Source organism: Crocodylus porosus, unplaced genomic scaffold (genome assembly GCF_001723895.1).
Source record: "Crocodylus porosus isolate Cpor-Errol unplaced genomic scaffold, CroPor_comp1, whole genome shotgun sequence".
In the NCBI taxonomy this organism is placed as follows: Eukaryota; Metazoa; Chordata; order Crocodylia; family Crocodylidae; genus Crocodylus; species Crocodylus porosus.
In genome coordinates, this window is record NW_017728931.1 from 51853093 (window position 1) to 51870046 (window position 16954).

The 16954-nt window shown below is 48.5% G+C and overlaps 1 protein-coding gene across 3 annotated transcripts in view; it reads right to left on the reverse strand.

Annotated features, from left to right (window-relative positions):
* LOC109316671 (casein kinase I) overlaps positions 1 to 13683 on the reverse strand; it is a 26175-nt gene extending 12492 nt beyond the window's left edge. For 2 of the 3 annotated variants that reach the window (XM_019544919.1, XM_019544918.1), the window contains exons 1-5: positions 13499 to 13683; positions 9057 to 9144; positions 2615 to 2725; positions 2258 to 2406; positions 1322 to 1550 (exon numbers count right to left, since the gene is read on the reverse strand). In XM_019544919.1, coding sequence (XP_019400464.1) covers positions 1322 to 1550; positions 2258 to 2406; positions 2615 to 2725; positions 9057 to 9132 — 565 coding nt within the window. In that variant the 5' untranslated portion in view covers positions 9133 to 9144; positions 13499 to 13683. The remainder of the gene's footprint in view (positions 1 to 1321; positions 1551 to 2257; positions 2407 to 2614; positions 2726 to 9056; positions 9145 to 13498) is intronic. The other variant, XM_019544920.1, reaches the window with a different exon arrangement.
* Positions 13684 to 16954: the final 3271 nt, after the last annotated feature.

A 16954-nucleotide genomic window follows, 5' to 3' on the forward strand; every position in this document is an offset into this window, starting at 1 on the left:
GTGTGTGTTCCTGCTGCTCACAACTTTGCCCACCAGCCACAAGCTGAAGTTAAGAAGCTGAACATTTTTACTGCTGCTGTTCAACGCACTGTGGGCAGCTACGAAACTCACTCCGCAGCTGATACACCAAGTTGCAAGCAAAAGAAAGGAAATGAGGCATGGGAGACATGGGCCCAGTGTGAGAGGCTGCACAAAAAAGGAGAGACCTCATCTCCCTGCTCCTCACAGTAGTCAGATGCCCGAGCAAAGAGACCAGCCCCATATCCCACCTCAGTGAGGTTTGGAAGAAGATTGGAACATTAGATGTTTACTAGCCAGAGGACAAGACAAACTGACAAACAAACCCCTGACTTCCAGCAGCATCCAGATAGGACTCCCGGCACCTTTTCCCAGCCTTGAAATGGTGAAAGGAGCTGGGCATATCACCAGGCACTAAGTGCTGACCTGACTGGCAGAGCTCCACACCTACAGCCTGCTCTTCAAGTCTCTGCCTAACAGGGTAGTTGCTTGGGGGGGGGGGGGAAGGAGTGTTAAGTCCTTGCAAATGCAATTTTTCCACCATCTCAACATCTGAATGCCCCCACCCTTGGCAGAGACCAGTCCTACATCACTCATCCAGCCTGCAGGGCCGGATGAGTTTAACACCCTTACCATACAAAAATGTATGACACCTATACATGTGCAGTGAGACTGCACATAATTACAGCGCATCAGAGTTGACTTAATTAATCAAGTCTGCTGTAGCGTGGTAATTACCATGCCCCAGCAGACTCCAGTGTCATGTGCATCAACACCCCACACTGAAAAATGGTGACAGGGGTGTTTTACCTAAAGCTTGTCTGACAAACTTTATTTAAAGCATTCCTGCTGCCACTTTTCAACATGAGGACCCTGATACACCATGTGATTTAATTAAAGTGTCCCCCCACCCCCTTCCCAAGCATGTGCATCAACACCCCATAGCATGCAGAATGAACAAAAGACAGACTAGGATTGGGAGGAATAAAGGTAGACAGTGTAGAAGTGACTAGCCCAAGGTTACCCAGCAACTCAGGGGCAGAGTGAGGAATACAATCCCAGGCCTTCCAAGTCCCAGTTCAGCACCTTGTGTACTAGGTCATGCTGCTTTTCAAGCACCGTGGAGCAACTGCAGCCTGGAGATCAGAACAGAAGTAATTATGCAGGCTTCACTGTAGCAGTTGCTGTCTCTTCCTTTACATTGATCTACACTGCCTGGGCACTCCCCTCAACATGATGAGTCATTCCCCACTACCTCCTCCCCCCGCCCCCAAAAAATTTGTCCATGGGACAACAGGCTCACCAATTCCCAAGTGGGTGTTGATGGAAGCATAGCGAGCTGTGCCAGTCAGATTCTTGTTTTCCCGGTAAGGGATGTGCTGGTGGGTCCGGGCATCTCGGTATTTCTTGGCCAAGCCAAAATCAATGATGTACACTAGGTTGCCCTTCTTCCCAAGCCCCATGAGGAAGTTGTCTGGCTTCACATCCCGGTGGATGAAGTTCTTGGAATGAATGTACTCAATACGGCTGATCTGGAAGGGGGAGAAGACAGAAGAAGTGGAAAAGGGAGCTCATTAGGGTTGTTCCAGTTACAATCCTCATCTTCAACAGCCTTATGAAAAGCAAGTAACCTGGCAAGCCTACCCAAAACAGGCAGGGGAGGTACGTTCAAACTACTAGCTTCCTATCACTCCGAAGCAAAGGTCACAAGTCATAGCCAAGGGAACTTCTCCCCAACCCACTGGGACAGAGGTGGCAACAGAACATGAACAAGACAAAACTTCAGATCTTCCTAAGGAGGCAGCGAGGGGAAGCTAGTTTGTAAGGAATATTATGTCCTAAAGCTCAGCCAACATAGTAGTAAGGATATGGGGCACCAGGATATGGGACACCTTTTTTTGGGGGGGGAGGAGGAGGAGGAAGACGACAGATTCCCCACCTCTGTGTGGAAGGCCTCTTACACTGGCTTTTCAAGCATCCGGTGCTGGCCACTGTGGGAGACTGTATACTGCATTATATGAGCAACTAATGTAATCCCCCTCCAATAATCCCTAGGTTTTTATAAATGGTTTAACTGCCCCCCACCCGCCTCCTTAGGAGGAAAGTCCCTAGAAGCCACTTCAGCTCATGTCAAGCAGATGGGAAAGCTCGGAATACAAGAACTCCAACAGCTACTAACTGGAGAGGGTGGGGAAGCAAGGGCAAGATATGCACAAATGCCTTTATAAAGGAAACTCACCATCTGGTCAGCCAGCAACAACACGGTCTTGAGACTGAACTTGCGAGAACAGAAGTTGAAGAGATCCTCCAGGCTGGGCCCCAGAAGCTCCATCACCATCACATTATAGTCTCCCTCTGCCCCACACCACTTAATGGAGGGAATACCCACTGGAGAAAGAAAAGCAGATCACCATGAACCAGAGGCAGACAGAAGATAATCACAGTGACTCCCCACCCATCAGCAGCATCTCCTGGTGAGGAGGACACATCCAATACTAAGATACCTTGGCGGCACTTCCCTTTTCTCCTCTTAAGACCTGTGGAAACAATTTCTGCCTTTCCCTCCACTGGAGACAGCAACCTCCCTAGATCTCACCTCCTCCCTGCATCATCTTGTAGAACTTGCTCTCAATGTGGAGCTGAGGGTGCTTCGTTTTGACACATTCTAACTTGATGGCCACCTCTTCACCTGTGGCAATATTAGCACCTGCAGAGAAACAAGGGCAAAGTGAAAGTTACACATGCTTTGAATTACGTTAGACACCCTTTCACAAAAGCCAGTGCCCTGGAATGCAACGGAACTGAGCTTCATAATTTCAGCTTTCGTGTAAACACACAAACCAGCCCACATGCCTGCCCCCCAACACACCTTTTTTCTAGTTCTTGTATTTGCAAAGAAAGGCTTGCAAAGGACAGCCAATGCAATCTGAGGGGGGCAAACTGTCCATTATCTCAATAAAGCAAGCTTAAAATTTTACAATGAGAATTTTAGCTATATTGACAAAAGCAGTCAGTAATGGCATAGTTAAGTGCAGTAACTCTTGTCCCACAATCCCAAACTGGCCCCTCCACCCAGGAGACAAAAATCTCTACTTTCTCCTTCCTACTTCTCCAATGTGGTTACCCTTTGTCAACATGGAAGTGTTTGTCATACCCAAAATTAGAATTATGAAGACATACACTGATGACACACTGAAACAAAACAGAGGCTCTTAAAAGTTCTGTGTATAGGTCTTGGCATATAATACCCTTCTCGAACTCAAACCCACCCATATAGCGGCATACAAAGTACTAAAGGTTGCACAAAAACACAGAAGACGGGTAACACAAGGGATTTGCTTGTGCCTTAGAATATCCAACAAAAGTAATCCTGGAACAGGCATATTAAATCAAAGACAGGCTGGTGAGGAAAGAACGTTTATACAGCCCACTAGAAGCCAAGGGACTGGAAAAGACAGGGACAAAACAGTGAACTAGGGTGAGTCGCAGAAGAAGATGCTGATCATCCAGCCAGCCTTGGTAGGTCAGGTCAATTCTTCCAACAAAAACAATGGTTCTCAACACGGAAGCTGTGGCATGGGCATTACTGCCACATTGGCAGCAGCAGCCAAGGAGAACTGTCCCACACACCTGTTTTTAGGAGGAGTGGGGGAGGGGATTCAGACCAGAAAGGGTTGGAGGCAGGAGGCCATGATCATGCCACTTTAGGCTCATCAAATAACCCTAGTGCAGGCAGAATGTGCATTCCTGCCACAGTCGCTTCCTAATCCAGCTGTGCACATGGTGCATAGGGTCATCCCACCCAGCTTCAGTGGCAGTGGCAGCATCACCCAGTAGAGAGCCACTGAGGTTAAGCCAAGGCAGCACAACAATGATTCTCCACTGGGGTGCCAAATTCAAAACAAGGTATGGAGGGGTACCCTGAACCTAAAAAGGCCGAGAGCCACCGCTGTAAAGACCAAGCTGGTGTGCTGAGCCTCCTTGGTGAGGGACACAAAAAGAAAGCATTTGTATCCTATTCATATTCTTCCCCACCCCCCCGGCTTCATCCTTACCCCCTCCTCACCCCTTGTTAGAACCAAAAAGGCAAAAAGCAACACTCTGGTTTACTCTCCCATGCTGTTTCCAAACAAAGGAGATGGACCCAGAGTCCATTCCCTGTGGATACTTCTTGAAAACAACAAGACGCCCTGTTCACAGAAAGATGTCACCTAGAGTCTATAGTAGCAAGTCTGCAACAGACAGGCTAGTAAGAACTTTTGGGTAAGGAACAAAAAAAGATCAGGGACCTGGACAGACACTGATGTAAGCAGAAAGATCCAAAAAACCAAAATGCAGAAGGGACCACAAAGAAGTGCAGGGAAGAAGGAGACATGGCAGCAATCTGCAAGTATTTGAAGGCTGTAAACAGCAATGAGGGGAAAAAGAATTATTCAGACTGCACCAAGGCAGGAGGAGGAGTAACAGGAAGAATATTATGAAATATTTTTGCTCAGTACTGAGGGACAGAGCCATGTTGAGAGTAGGAGCCATTTAGCCAAGGGTCGTATGTGGAGACAGAGATAAATTCCATCTTTATATTACAGCCTGTGGGCCAGAGATATATTTAGGACTATAATATACATCTCATACACACACCCGGTTTGCATATAGATGAAAGTTACAGCATGGCCCCTGAATAGTAACTAAGCTTTTAGTTAATTATTTGTTCAGTCCCTTATTCTCATTCTGCATTTCTCAATGGGAAAGACATTCGCCTGTTAAGAACTGTAGGTATTTAGGACCTGTGCATAACTTCCTTCCCTCTCCTCCCTTCTCCCCGCCTTCCTGACACTCCTCTCAGCTCCTTGCAGCAATTCACAGTTCCTTTCCCTCTGTGGGTGTTGTTCCCATCCCAGTCCATCCACTTACACAATGAAGGATATGCACAAATGTCTCAGAAATGTCATCTTTTGGCTTTTGAGTAACAACCCCAAAGATGTTGGGGGGAGGAGGGAAAGGGGGAAAAAAAAAAAAAGAGAAACAGAATAGGTGAGTTCACATCTCCAGATCATTATTTCAGGCTGATGGCAGATTTCAAAAAGGAGGACACTGCAGCCATTCCAAGCCTGTTTGTATGTGGGAGATTATCACTGCCAGTACGGAAAGTAGGAACTTTTTTTTTTTTTTTTTTTTTAAATAAGCCTGTAACCGTAGGATGTAAATCCCAGATGTGACAAACAATCCTAGTCTTTGGGTCCCATCTCCTGCAAAGTCCAATACAGGGTGTCAGCTTCCCCTGGGAAGTAGAAGCAACCCCAGATGTTTTAGAAATAGACTAGTAGACAAAGCTTTAGGGAGCTATACCACAGGGATTAATCCAGTATTTACCAGAGTGACTAAACACAAAGCATTTGGTGAAAGCCCCATACGTTTCTTAAAAGCTCGTTCAGTGAACAAATCCTCGCTGTCACCCTTTGGCTGCGAGTACATACTAAACTCAAGCCACAGAAACACACCCGGACTGGTTGCGCGACTTGTTCAGAGCCATGCAGTCAGCAACAGGACACGGGTCAAGCATTCGGGAGGTTCTGGCCTTTTCATCATGGCTTTTAACCCCAACCCTCTTTCACAACTCAGACTGGTAGAAGCTGGAAACAAGACACCTAACAATCCACCTCCTTCCCCAGAGGCTGCTCCTGGAGTTCAGGGCATGAGAAGACCGTTTCAGACACAAATGCTGCAAGACTGTCTCAGCCACCTGAGACTTAGGCATTATCCACAATCCTCTAACACCCACCCCCAGCCACTCTCCATTGTGGGGGCCGTGTGAAGACAGAATCCGTTTGTCACGAGCTCTTTAAATGGGGCTCCAGGGACAGAGGGTTGTCACCTGCCAAACAGGAGACACTCTCCACAAGGGATCCATCCCTTTGAAGGAGGTGGCAGTTCTGCCTGTCTAGCACAATAATCGGAAGGACAACAGCCATGTTCTTCCTTCTCCCCACGCCCTCCCCCTCTACCACTTTCTCCTTGCCAGCTTAGTGACGGAAGAAAGGATAGCAGCTGAACAGATGGGAGAAGTCAAATAGGGCGAGAGAGAGTTAACAGCTGAGGAAACAAAGGGAAGGAGCTCCCCTCCCCAGCGAGGGAGGAGCATGCAACCAGGAACTGTCCAAACAGACACCACCAGTGTCCCAGCATGCTTTGCTTGCCAGACAATCTCCAGCTCACTCTCCTTTCTATGATTCCTCTCTGAAGCAATCCAGCCTCTCCACCACCGCAAACAGCTGTACTAATGCATCTGGCTTCTGACTTGCAATAACTCTTGCTATTCTAACCCTCAGATCCCTGCTTCAGCTCTGGCAAGGCACTGCACTGCTGACTGAGCCAGCCAAAAAAAAAAAAAAAAAAAGTAAAAAGAAGAAGCTCCTCCCCAACTGTTATTTGTCCAAGTTTCCACACCCTGAACTGATGTTTACTGAGCCACTAACAGAACCATGGAAAACAGTAAAGGCCAACTACAATGTCTGGTCCCCCCCTCACCCTCTCCGGCCAAAGCAGGGTGGGTCTCTAGAGTTCCTTCCAAAAGCACTGCAGATGGCCCAAAAGAGAGGGGTGAAGTCACCATTTGAAATTGGTTTGATGTGCATGTGTACAGGCTAAGCTCAGAGCAAAATTTCAACATTTCCACTCCCAAGAATGGTCCGCAAGGAGCATTTCACATGGGTTAGAGAACACACTGCTTCAAGAAGACCCAGCTGCTCAAATGGTGCTTTTATCTCATTTTTCCCTGTAGCCCAAATGCTCAGAGAGGGAACTAATAGGCAATTGAGGCAGGTTCTGACAGGTTCTAGCAAACAAGTCACTCTTCACAGAGAGGATGGGTAATGGGAGTGTCAGCTTCCTCCACACACCTCATGCCAGCTCCCCAGACTGAAAAGACCATACAGAATCCAACAAGACCAGCTAACACAGGTTCAAAGACGCTGGCCTACAGCTCAATGAGTTTTTCCATTGCATTCAAATTTCTCACTTGAGCCAAGTATTTTAAAACACACTTTTTTTGCCTACCAAGACTTGGAGCCTTGTAGGCCTCAATTTGCTTTGTTACATAAAACTTGACAAGTGTGCACAGACCAGCCTGATCAGAACATTTTATCCCCTTTGCACAGGTGTAAGGGGACCAGGTAAGTTGTCAAGAGGTAATCAGGACCATTACCTTTCTGAATTGAGGGTCTCCCCACATGCATATTCCAGATCCAGATCAGGAGGATAACACCACTTACCAACCTCATTGGGTGCTGCAATGCTTAAATCACATGAAGCAATTTGAACGCAAAAATTGCTACATTAGTGCTAAAGTTATTACCCATTGTTTTTTACTTCACTTTTCTACAAGCATTGACATCCAAGTTGACAGCCAGCTAAAGAACCATAAGACAAATGATACATAGCAACAAGTGTAGGCAGTGTTGGGTGGAGGGGTGTTATGGAATAGAAAACCTCAGTCTGCTTCTATTTATCATCTTTATCAATCATCTGGGCAAAGAACGCAGATAGTCCATTAGCAACATTCATGAAGGATATTAAATCAAGAGGAGCTACAAACACCCGTGAGGACAGAGAAATAAAAACAGAAATCTGGTGATTAGAAATATGGGTGGGAAATAAAGTGAATCCCATTTAGATTAGGTTTCCAAGATAAGATATTAAATGGGAGAAACTGGGGAGCAACAGGGCCAAGCAAAACCCTGTAGCGACAGTTGCCAGGAAGTTACAGATGAGTTTGCAGTGCAAGCTGGGGGTAGTGGAGGCCAGAGAGCTCCAAAGCAATCTATGCAGGGGCATCACATTACAGATCACTCACAAGGACAGCCCTTTGCTACCCCACGCTGGCACAACCACACCTAGAAAACTGCATTGGCTTCTGGACAACTCAGCAGATTGACAAAATGGAGGAAATTCATAGAACAATAGCAAAAACAATGACAGGCTAAGCCTGGTTTATGAAGAAAGAGACAAATACATGTCATCACTTGGCTAAATGACAATGGGGGGGAACACGAGATAAGCATCTAAGCCTTAGATTCTAAGGGGTGCAAACACTAAGGAGGGAGGGTAACCATTCAGGGTGGGCTAAGGGGCTATAGCTAGGAGTACTGGTGAAAACTGGATAAAAAATAAAGTGCACTACCATTAGGAAATTATTTCCCATCAAAGTGGCTCACAGGACACCGAATAATCACTTGAACAAAATCCTGTATTTTGGGCCGCTAAAAATGGCAGCAGATAAAACACATGTTCTAAGGGGCTTCACCCCCTCCTTGGAAAGAGACGGACAAGATGTGACTAGTATGTACTAGAAGCATTCTCCCCCTTCTTCTCCAAGGGACAAGCCAACAGGAATCCCAATGAGAGGGTTATGCTCCTCCCCATAGCCCCTGCAACTACTCTGAGCTCAGGTCACCCCAGCTGGTAATCCAAGCTATAGAGAGGTAGTTAGCTGTGTTAGTCTGAAGTCAGTCAGAAGGCAAAAATTATACACATCTTCCTTCTCAGCATGGAACCAGAAAACCTCCATGGGAGATTTCACTGGGTCTGCCCCTCCATCCTGGAGAAGGGTGGTATAACAGATCCCCTGACCTAGCTAAGCCAAGCCACCTTTCCCCACTATTAACAGTCTCTCACACTGACCGTGTTTCCTTTGAGGAAGGCAACACACTGCACTGAAGAGCTTGAGGGACAGGAACAGAAGCAGGATTTGCAATGGGTCTGACAAACATGTCCACAGTAGTCCAATTCTTTATCAGTTTGGCAAGTCAGTTCCTTCCACTCGCCAGCCTGGACCAAGCTGGTCTTCACCGAATCTCGGTCCCTTAGGGAAGGCTTTCAGTAGCAAGAAGGGCTAGGGAAGTCAGCCAGCAATGTAATCTTTGGGGCTCACCCTCCCTCCCTCCCCTATATTCCTTCCACAAATCATTACCCATTACAAGCAGCACCATGGAGTTTAAAAGATACATCCCCACAGCTCAAAGTACAAGCAGAGTGCCACTTACCCAGGTAAATGTCTCCAAAGGAACCACTCCCAATCTTCCGGCCCAGCCGGTACTTGTTCCCCACTCGGAGTTCCATCGTTCAGCACCACTGAGAAAGGAAGTAAAGGAAATGCAGAGTCAGAGCAGAAACAGGAAGCAAGTGACTCAAATGTGATCGTATGAGAGACCTGGGGTAATGGTTAGCCCCCTTCCCTAGGACAGAAGCTTTGCAGGCTTGGCATCCTAGGCGATCATGTCAGAAATGCCACATCAAAAAAACCAGGAGTCCATGCCTTACCCCTCTCAAGGCCAGCAGGGGCTGGGGATTGAGACCTAAAGGTAAGACCTAATCCCTGTCAGTTTAGGGTTTTGTATTGCCACACAGAAGAACTAAGGTAGATGCCTTGGCTCCATCATGCCTTCAAAGAATTGAGCAGCAAAAAAAAGGAATATAAAAAGGGTTTGGGCAGTGTGGAAAGAAGCAGTATTAAAAATCACCAGGACCAGCCTCATACATGGCAGCCTAATGCAATACAACCCCGGAAGGTGACTAGTCTCAAAACAGACGCCAAGATGGAAGAGGTGCGAGTCCCCTGCCCAAGCCCGGATTCCCCGCCGGCAAAGGGCCCGGCACTGCTGCGGCAGTTACACCCTGGAACCAACGGCTCCACAAGCCTGAGCTCCACGCAGGGCCAGCAGTCCCACCTCTCTGCGCAGGGGACGGGGGACACAGAAAGAAAGGAAATGTTCCAAAAACCACAAAGTCGATTTATTTTCATGTTCCGGCACCCTTTCCATACTAGAGATCATGGCTTCTATTACCCTGGTAGATCCCTTGGCCTGCATTAAAGTGCACCAGGGTGGCTTTCTTTCACAGCTCAGCCCCCCTCCGTTCTTTTATGTGGTCTAGGTACATGAGTACTAAGTACCTACACCCCCCTCAAAATGCACGCAAAGCCCCCCTAAAGGACATTACCCTCAGCCGAGTCATTCTTCTTGCGTTTCATTCTTGGTGGAAGGCCCATGACTGCAGAACTCACTCCCACCAGAGACCCAGCCTTACCACCTTAGGGTGCGCTGCAGGACCCATCTCCTTGAGCAGGCCTCTGCCAAATGGTGACCTAAAGGTTTCCCAGCAATTTTACCCTGGATGGTCACAACCTGGAGTTTTTCCCTGCTCAAGTCCGAGGAAGAGAGAAAAGAGCTCTTTTTAGAGGATCCTGCTGTATTGGTAGTTTGTGTAAAGTTGCGTGATTAGCATACAGAAAGCAGACTCCAAGTCAATGGGGAACAAGCACCTGAGAAAGGTGGGGAAAGTGATTCAGAGTTTCAAAACAAGACCAGAGGAACTTTCCCCTGCTGAGGCCCAGTGGAGAAAAAGTATCTGTGAAGAGGGGAATGGCTCTGTTGCTGGGAGACAAAAATAATCCCAGCAATAGGGTTCTGGGCACACTATCAGCCCGAAGCTAGAGCTGCTTCTCCTGCCCCAGGAGATGGGATTACAGACAGAAAAGCGGTTGGGCTGGAAAGACAGGCAGGAAAATAATCCCATCAAGGCATTCAGGAGACATCATGAACCCTGAAAGATGAGCTCCCGTCACCAGAAGCTACAAACACACATACATACACAAACACCAAGAGGTAGAGTACCCTTGTCCAATATTTACCAATGTGCATGAGTTTCTTCCCATTTAGAGATTATAAAACCCTTATGACTTGTGGAACAAAGTGCATAAGCAGAGCCCTGGGAACAAAACCACAAGGAGCTTGAGACAATTTTATCAGAGGATCAGGCAGTGGGGTCTATCACCCTATGTAACATACTTCTGGCTTGATCGCTCTTGCAATACCTGGACCTTAGCAACCTGTAGCATCAGTGACAGCCTGGGGCCAGGGCCTGTGAAGACAGATGTTGGCCAGGCCTGGCATCCTAAGGGTTAGCACCCTGCCCTGGTGCCATGTCTAACACTAGTCACCAAGACCTAGCAAAGTTCCAGCATTTAGGCCCCAAAACTTGGAGAGTAGCATCTCACATTGTTATGCAGGAGACTGCATTGCCATTCTCAGGCTTGGATCCCAAGAGCAGCTAAAATTCCCACCAGGGCTGAGCTCCGTGGCCTCTATACTGAAACGAACCTGTCCCCTATGCTGGAATTATTCCACGCCCAGTTCTGGTTCTTTGCCTCCTGGGACAGACTGAGCGATGATCAGGGGTACCCCACACAGCTCTGCAGCAAGGAAAGAGGCTATAAAGGGAAATCTAAGGAGAGAAGCTCAGGGGGCTTGGCAAGTGGTACACAAAATAAGAGATCATGATCATGCTTCCTACTGTGACTCCCACTAGTACACCTTGGGAGGCAGAGCCCTAGAAGGGGCACAGTGCAGGAGAGCACTGAGACAGCAGAAGAATAAACTCATTGCAAGGGCCAAAACTTATGCTTACCCCAAGACCTGCTCCAGGGCTTAGAAGATTTACCAGCCCTCTCCTGCCCTCCCCACCCCTAGTAGTTTCCATTTTCATCCCAACCTTCAGGTGCGTCTTTAAGAAAGCAGCAACAAGGAGACCCTTACCCCACCTACCCTGCTGTCAGGCCTGTGCTCTCCAACACTTGCAGGGCTCACAGGACAACCATTTAGTTTGTTACACCCTTTGGTTTTCTAAAAGGATTCAACCCCTCCTCAAGTATGCAATCTGTTGATTATATATGTATATTAATATCCCCATTACACATACACACACACACCCCTACAGCACACCACACAAGCTTAGAAATACTACACTGCCATCAGTATTGTGCGCACACAGAGCTATGCACCAACCCTACTTTATATTATATAAATACACATGTACACACACACACAGAGCCTTACATTAAAAAACCCATGACAGACAGATGCACAGACACACAATCAACCTCCTCATGCGTAACAGCCCAGAAACTAGCAAGGAGCATACAATCTATTTAAAATAAATAAAAAATGGAACTCCCCCCCCCCCAAAAAAAAAATTGTGAGGAACCCAGGGACTCCACAAGCCCAAAGAACAAATATTGAGTAAGAGTTGGCCAGCTACATAATGGAGGCTGCTGGACAGAAGGGAGCCCTGGCAAGAAGGGGAAAGTAGTAACCAAGGCTGCCTTGTCTGTGGATTATTAAGGACTTACCTGGCTTTTTCTTAAAAGGAAGCAGGGTAAGGAAACAAGAGGTCAGAATTTAAAATGGGGGGGTGAGAGGAGGGGTATCTAGCTTTGAATGTCAAACAAACAGAGGCCCTGCTGGCCCCCAAGCCCCCTCCCACAGTTCCAAAAGAAAGAAAGAAGCAACACACACCAATACAACAGAGGCACACAACACACCCGGACAGTTAAACAAACAAACAAAAAACCCAAAAAACAAAAAAAAACAAAAAAAGGGGAAAAAAAGAATAAACAAGACAGCTAAAAATCCCTTAGTACCCCTGCCCCCCCTCAGCAGCAAAACAAAGTCACAGTCCACCCTGGGATTATTTTTCTCCCCCCCCCCCTTTTTTTTAATGGGGGGGTGGGGGAAGGCATCACAAAAGGCAGCAGCACCCTATAAAATGGCCCAGAACTTCTTATTTTCTTCCTATTCCCAGCGAGACGCCTTCCAGAAGCCAGGAAAAAAAAAACATTCAGGATCATGAACCTTTTCAGTACACAAAAGGAAATACTGATTTTCCCCAGCTGATTCTCAACCAGCTCGCACCCCCGGCTCCCAACCTCAACACACACCCTAGCTTGCCAGGCATAATACTTTCTAGTCGTCAATGCTGTATAATATATACTAATCTAGCTAGCTATAGTAATCTATAATAATACTCACCTATAATCTATAATAAATTGACACTGCAGGGGTTGCCTCTCTCTTACAAGATCTCCCCCCACACCGAACAATAGTGGGAGAGGTGGGGGATGGGGACTGGGAGAGGGGATCTCAGTTGCTAAAAAACCTTGTAAAAATTGGGGCAGGGTGCTCCGGGGAGCAGAGGGAACAGCAGCCCCCCCGGCCCAACCAGACCTGGCTGGTGGCCTCTGAGAATCGCGATCACCCCTTAAGAAACCCCCATAGAAAAAAACAGCAGCAAAGACCGGGGGGGGGGGGGAAAGAGAGCAAAATAGCCAACAGAGCCCCCTCCAGCTGCAGGGGGGGCAGCCCCTCCGACCTGAGGCAGGGAGAGAGGAGCCCCCACCAGCAAGATCACAATGATCTCGGTGCAGAAGGCGGGGGGCCGGGCCGGGGGGACCCCCCGGTCCCTACACAGCCCACCCGCTCGGGCTCCCTCCCTGCCTTCCCCAGCCGCCTCCTGCGCCTGTCACCCGGCCCGGCCGCCTCCCTCCTCCTCCTCCTCCTCCTCCGCTGCCAGCAAACACAAAGGGCCGGGGGGGCCGCCTTTCCCCCCGGGTTTCCCCCCAAAGCCGCGAGCGGCGCCCCGCAATACTGACCCGGGCGGGACGGGCGCCGTGCGCGGAGGCTGCTCCGCAGGCTGCGGGGCGCGGGCGCGGCCGGGCCGCGGCGGATGACGGAGGATTAGGAAGGGGCGGCGGGCGGCCGTGCCCGGCTCCCCGCGCTGCGCCGTTCCGCTCAGCTCCGCTCCGCTCAACTCTGCCCGCTCCGCCCGCCCGTCCGCGCCTGTGTGCGCCGCGCTCCTCGCCCGCTCGCAGCCAGCCGCCGACGCCCCGCCCACTGACGTCACCGACCGCTCGCCCCGCCCTCCGCCGCCGCTTAAAGGCACCGCGCCCCGGTTTGCAGCTGTTCGCTCCTGGCCCGGCCAGGCCTGTCCTACCCCGGCTCGGCCTCGCCTGGCGTCCGCCCGCGCGGGGAGACAGGCACGGAACAGGGGGCGACCTGCGGGGCAAGGGATCGATGCAGCCTGGCGACACACACACACATTCACATTATCCATATATACATACACGCATACAAACCCATACACACGGAGACACATACACCCACACCGAAAGATACCCATATACAGATCTACACACACATATGCACACCCACATGTACATACACACCCATGCACACATAGAAACATGTACATACCTACATGCATACATACACTGATACATGTACAAAAACACATACATACACACTATATATATACACACACATACATATACACGCACATATGAGCATGTACACACATGCGCTGCCTGAGCAGTCTTTTGTCCACATTTGGCCCCTTGATTCATCATTGACACCAAAGTGAAAGGTGAATACAAATCTCCCAACATGGAAGGCAGGGGTGCGCAGGGGTTGCACCCCTGTCTTGACACCCCAGAGCGTATAAACGCCTGTCCCCAGAGCACGGGACTAGAGAACCAGACTTCTGAAACCTGACCCGGTGCCTGACATGCAGCATCTTGCTGCCCCTCCTCCACAGCAGCAGTGGTAATCCCTCCATTCAAGGATGACTTTACCATGATTCATCCATGGGGCCTGGTCCTTTGGTGGCTCAAGAGTCCAATCCCTGAGCCATAGATATGTCCACAGAAGTTGCAGGTCCTTCCACAGGGGAGAGAAGGCTGCAGCTGGCATTCCTTTCCTTTTCCTTCCTCCACTCTCTTCTCTGCTTCAAGGGCAAGACATTTTACCTCTAAATGGGCTGCCGCTTTGTTGAGGTTGCAGTACCATTGGAGCTGGTTGGCAGCCACCTCCTCCCAGCTCTTAATGTTGGCATTTGTTTGCTTGAGGTTTGCCTTCAGTGTGTCCTTGTTGCATTTCCTCTAGTCACTGTGAGATCTCAGGCTGTAACTAAGTTTCTCCTAACACACGCATGTACACACACAACACATCCCAAGGTCCACCAACACCCACATGCATGTCAAAAGAGCAAAAACACACCAGTGTAAGTGCAAACAAAAAGACACAGACATATACACCCATCCACAAGTTTGTGGAAATGTAGGATACAAATTATGTTGAGTTAAGGGAAAGGGAGCACTTACCCTGTCTTAGCTGCTCTGATGATACCTGTTTTGTGTCTGCTCCTGTCCCATGGTAAATAGAAATTTACACAATGAATGAAACAGCAAGCAGTGTCTATTTACCTTGGGGCAACCCTACTCAACTGGGGTAAAGCAGTGCTGAGTAGCTAATACAAAGTAAGTGTCTCTCCCCTTTTAATCAGATACAATTTGTTCTGGCAGAAGACCAGGTAGATTTGCATCTTTCTAGGCTAACTACAGTAAATCTGAGATGTATAGCATACGCTTTCCTAAGCTTTCCTAAGCAGGGGGCTTACTTCTTCAGATGTCAGTCCACAGTCACACTTGCAAATGAATGAATGGTGGCAATATTTTTTTCATTGCCTTCTTTTGGACAAAATCACAGCTATTCAGCTGTATGTCATGAAACCTGTACAGACAATAGAGATTCTCCCTCTAGGGGTAGAAGTCTTCAGTTTTTTAGAGTCCAAGTACTACCCATGCTGCTGTGAAGTCCAGGTCATTGTGGCCTACAGAATAATGGCAACTGAGACAGGTTTGTTACTGCAGTACTGTGAGTAAGTACTCTTACCTACAAGCAGAGTCTATATCCCTTTCATAAGAAAGAGCACCAGGGAGAGGCCCTTTCTCCCTGCCATCCACACATTGAACAACTTGTACTAACTGGCCTGGTCTGCGCTATGTCACAACTCTCGGGATCAGCCAGCCAAAGCATGAGTCTGTCCATACTCTCAGCTCCCCTGTGACAACAGAAGCCCTTCCTTCTGCTGGCAGAACAATGCCAGCTCACCAAGCAGAAGGCTTCTTCCATGGCCCAGCAGCCAACAGAAGGCATGTAGAGACATGTCCTTGCCTTTTGCCTCCTATTGTGTGACCCTGCTGGCACAGCTGATGAAGTAGAGCCATGTGGATCCAACAGGAGCAGCAAGGTATTAGCATCCTGGCACCCAGACAAGGGCATTCCCACAAAACATATATCCATTAGCATATGAAAAATCACAAAGAAGCCTCTTTCACTTTAATGACTTCATGCCCAGAGCCTTTAACTATCACAACAGTCAATATAGCTCATCCAGCTGCAGTGTGGGAAGGGTGGAAGGAAAATATTAGGAGGAAGTGGGTTTTGGGTCAGGGGCAGTAGAGCAGCAGCTGGCACTGGCAGAACTCGGTGTGGAACAGCAGGAGTTGGGGATGGAGAGGACTTAGGTGGATTGGCAGAAGCACTGTGTAGGGCCTTGGGAGTGCACTGGCTAGGGGATTTCAGTTCACTGCAGGGACAGAGGTGTGTGCTGGGGGGTCATGCGCAGACTGGATGAGAAGGGGTTCTTGAGATAACACTTGAGGTAGGTTGGCAGGTTTGGCCTGGAGTGGTGAAGGCTGGCAGTGCAGATGTGGGTATAAATGCATTGCTAGATTGGAGTGGGGAAAGAGGGCAAGAAGAAGAATGGGAGTATTTTAGAAGAGCTGTGTATAAGGTTCAGGACATAAATAAGGCAGCTTCTGCAGAGGAGGATTCAGGTGCTTTGGCAAAGCTATTGAACAGCTGCACGAATGGAAGAGCAACAATACCGCAACACAGAGCTGAGGGTTGGTATGTACTGACAAAGCAGAAAGTGTTCGCTTAGAGTCTCTGACTCAGGCTCAATGCCTGTTAAAAAGAAGGATGGACTCTCCAGGAATTTTAAAGAATAAAGAGCATTTTCTGTTACTGTCCTCCAGAACCACCCTCAGTTTTTCCCTCAGACTAAGCCAGACAGACTAAATTTATTATACACACAAATACAGGCTAAAATGTGTTGTAACAAGGTACCATGTCACCTTTGAATGTTCCCAAGCCCCTCTTGCCAACAAGTACACAACTTGCAGGAACTCTAGGAGTTTAACCCTTCCATTACAAGATGGAAACATTGTCCAAAGCAAGTTCTTAACAAGGTGTATCACTCAAGCAGT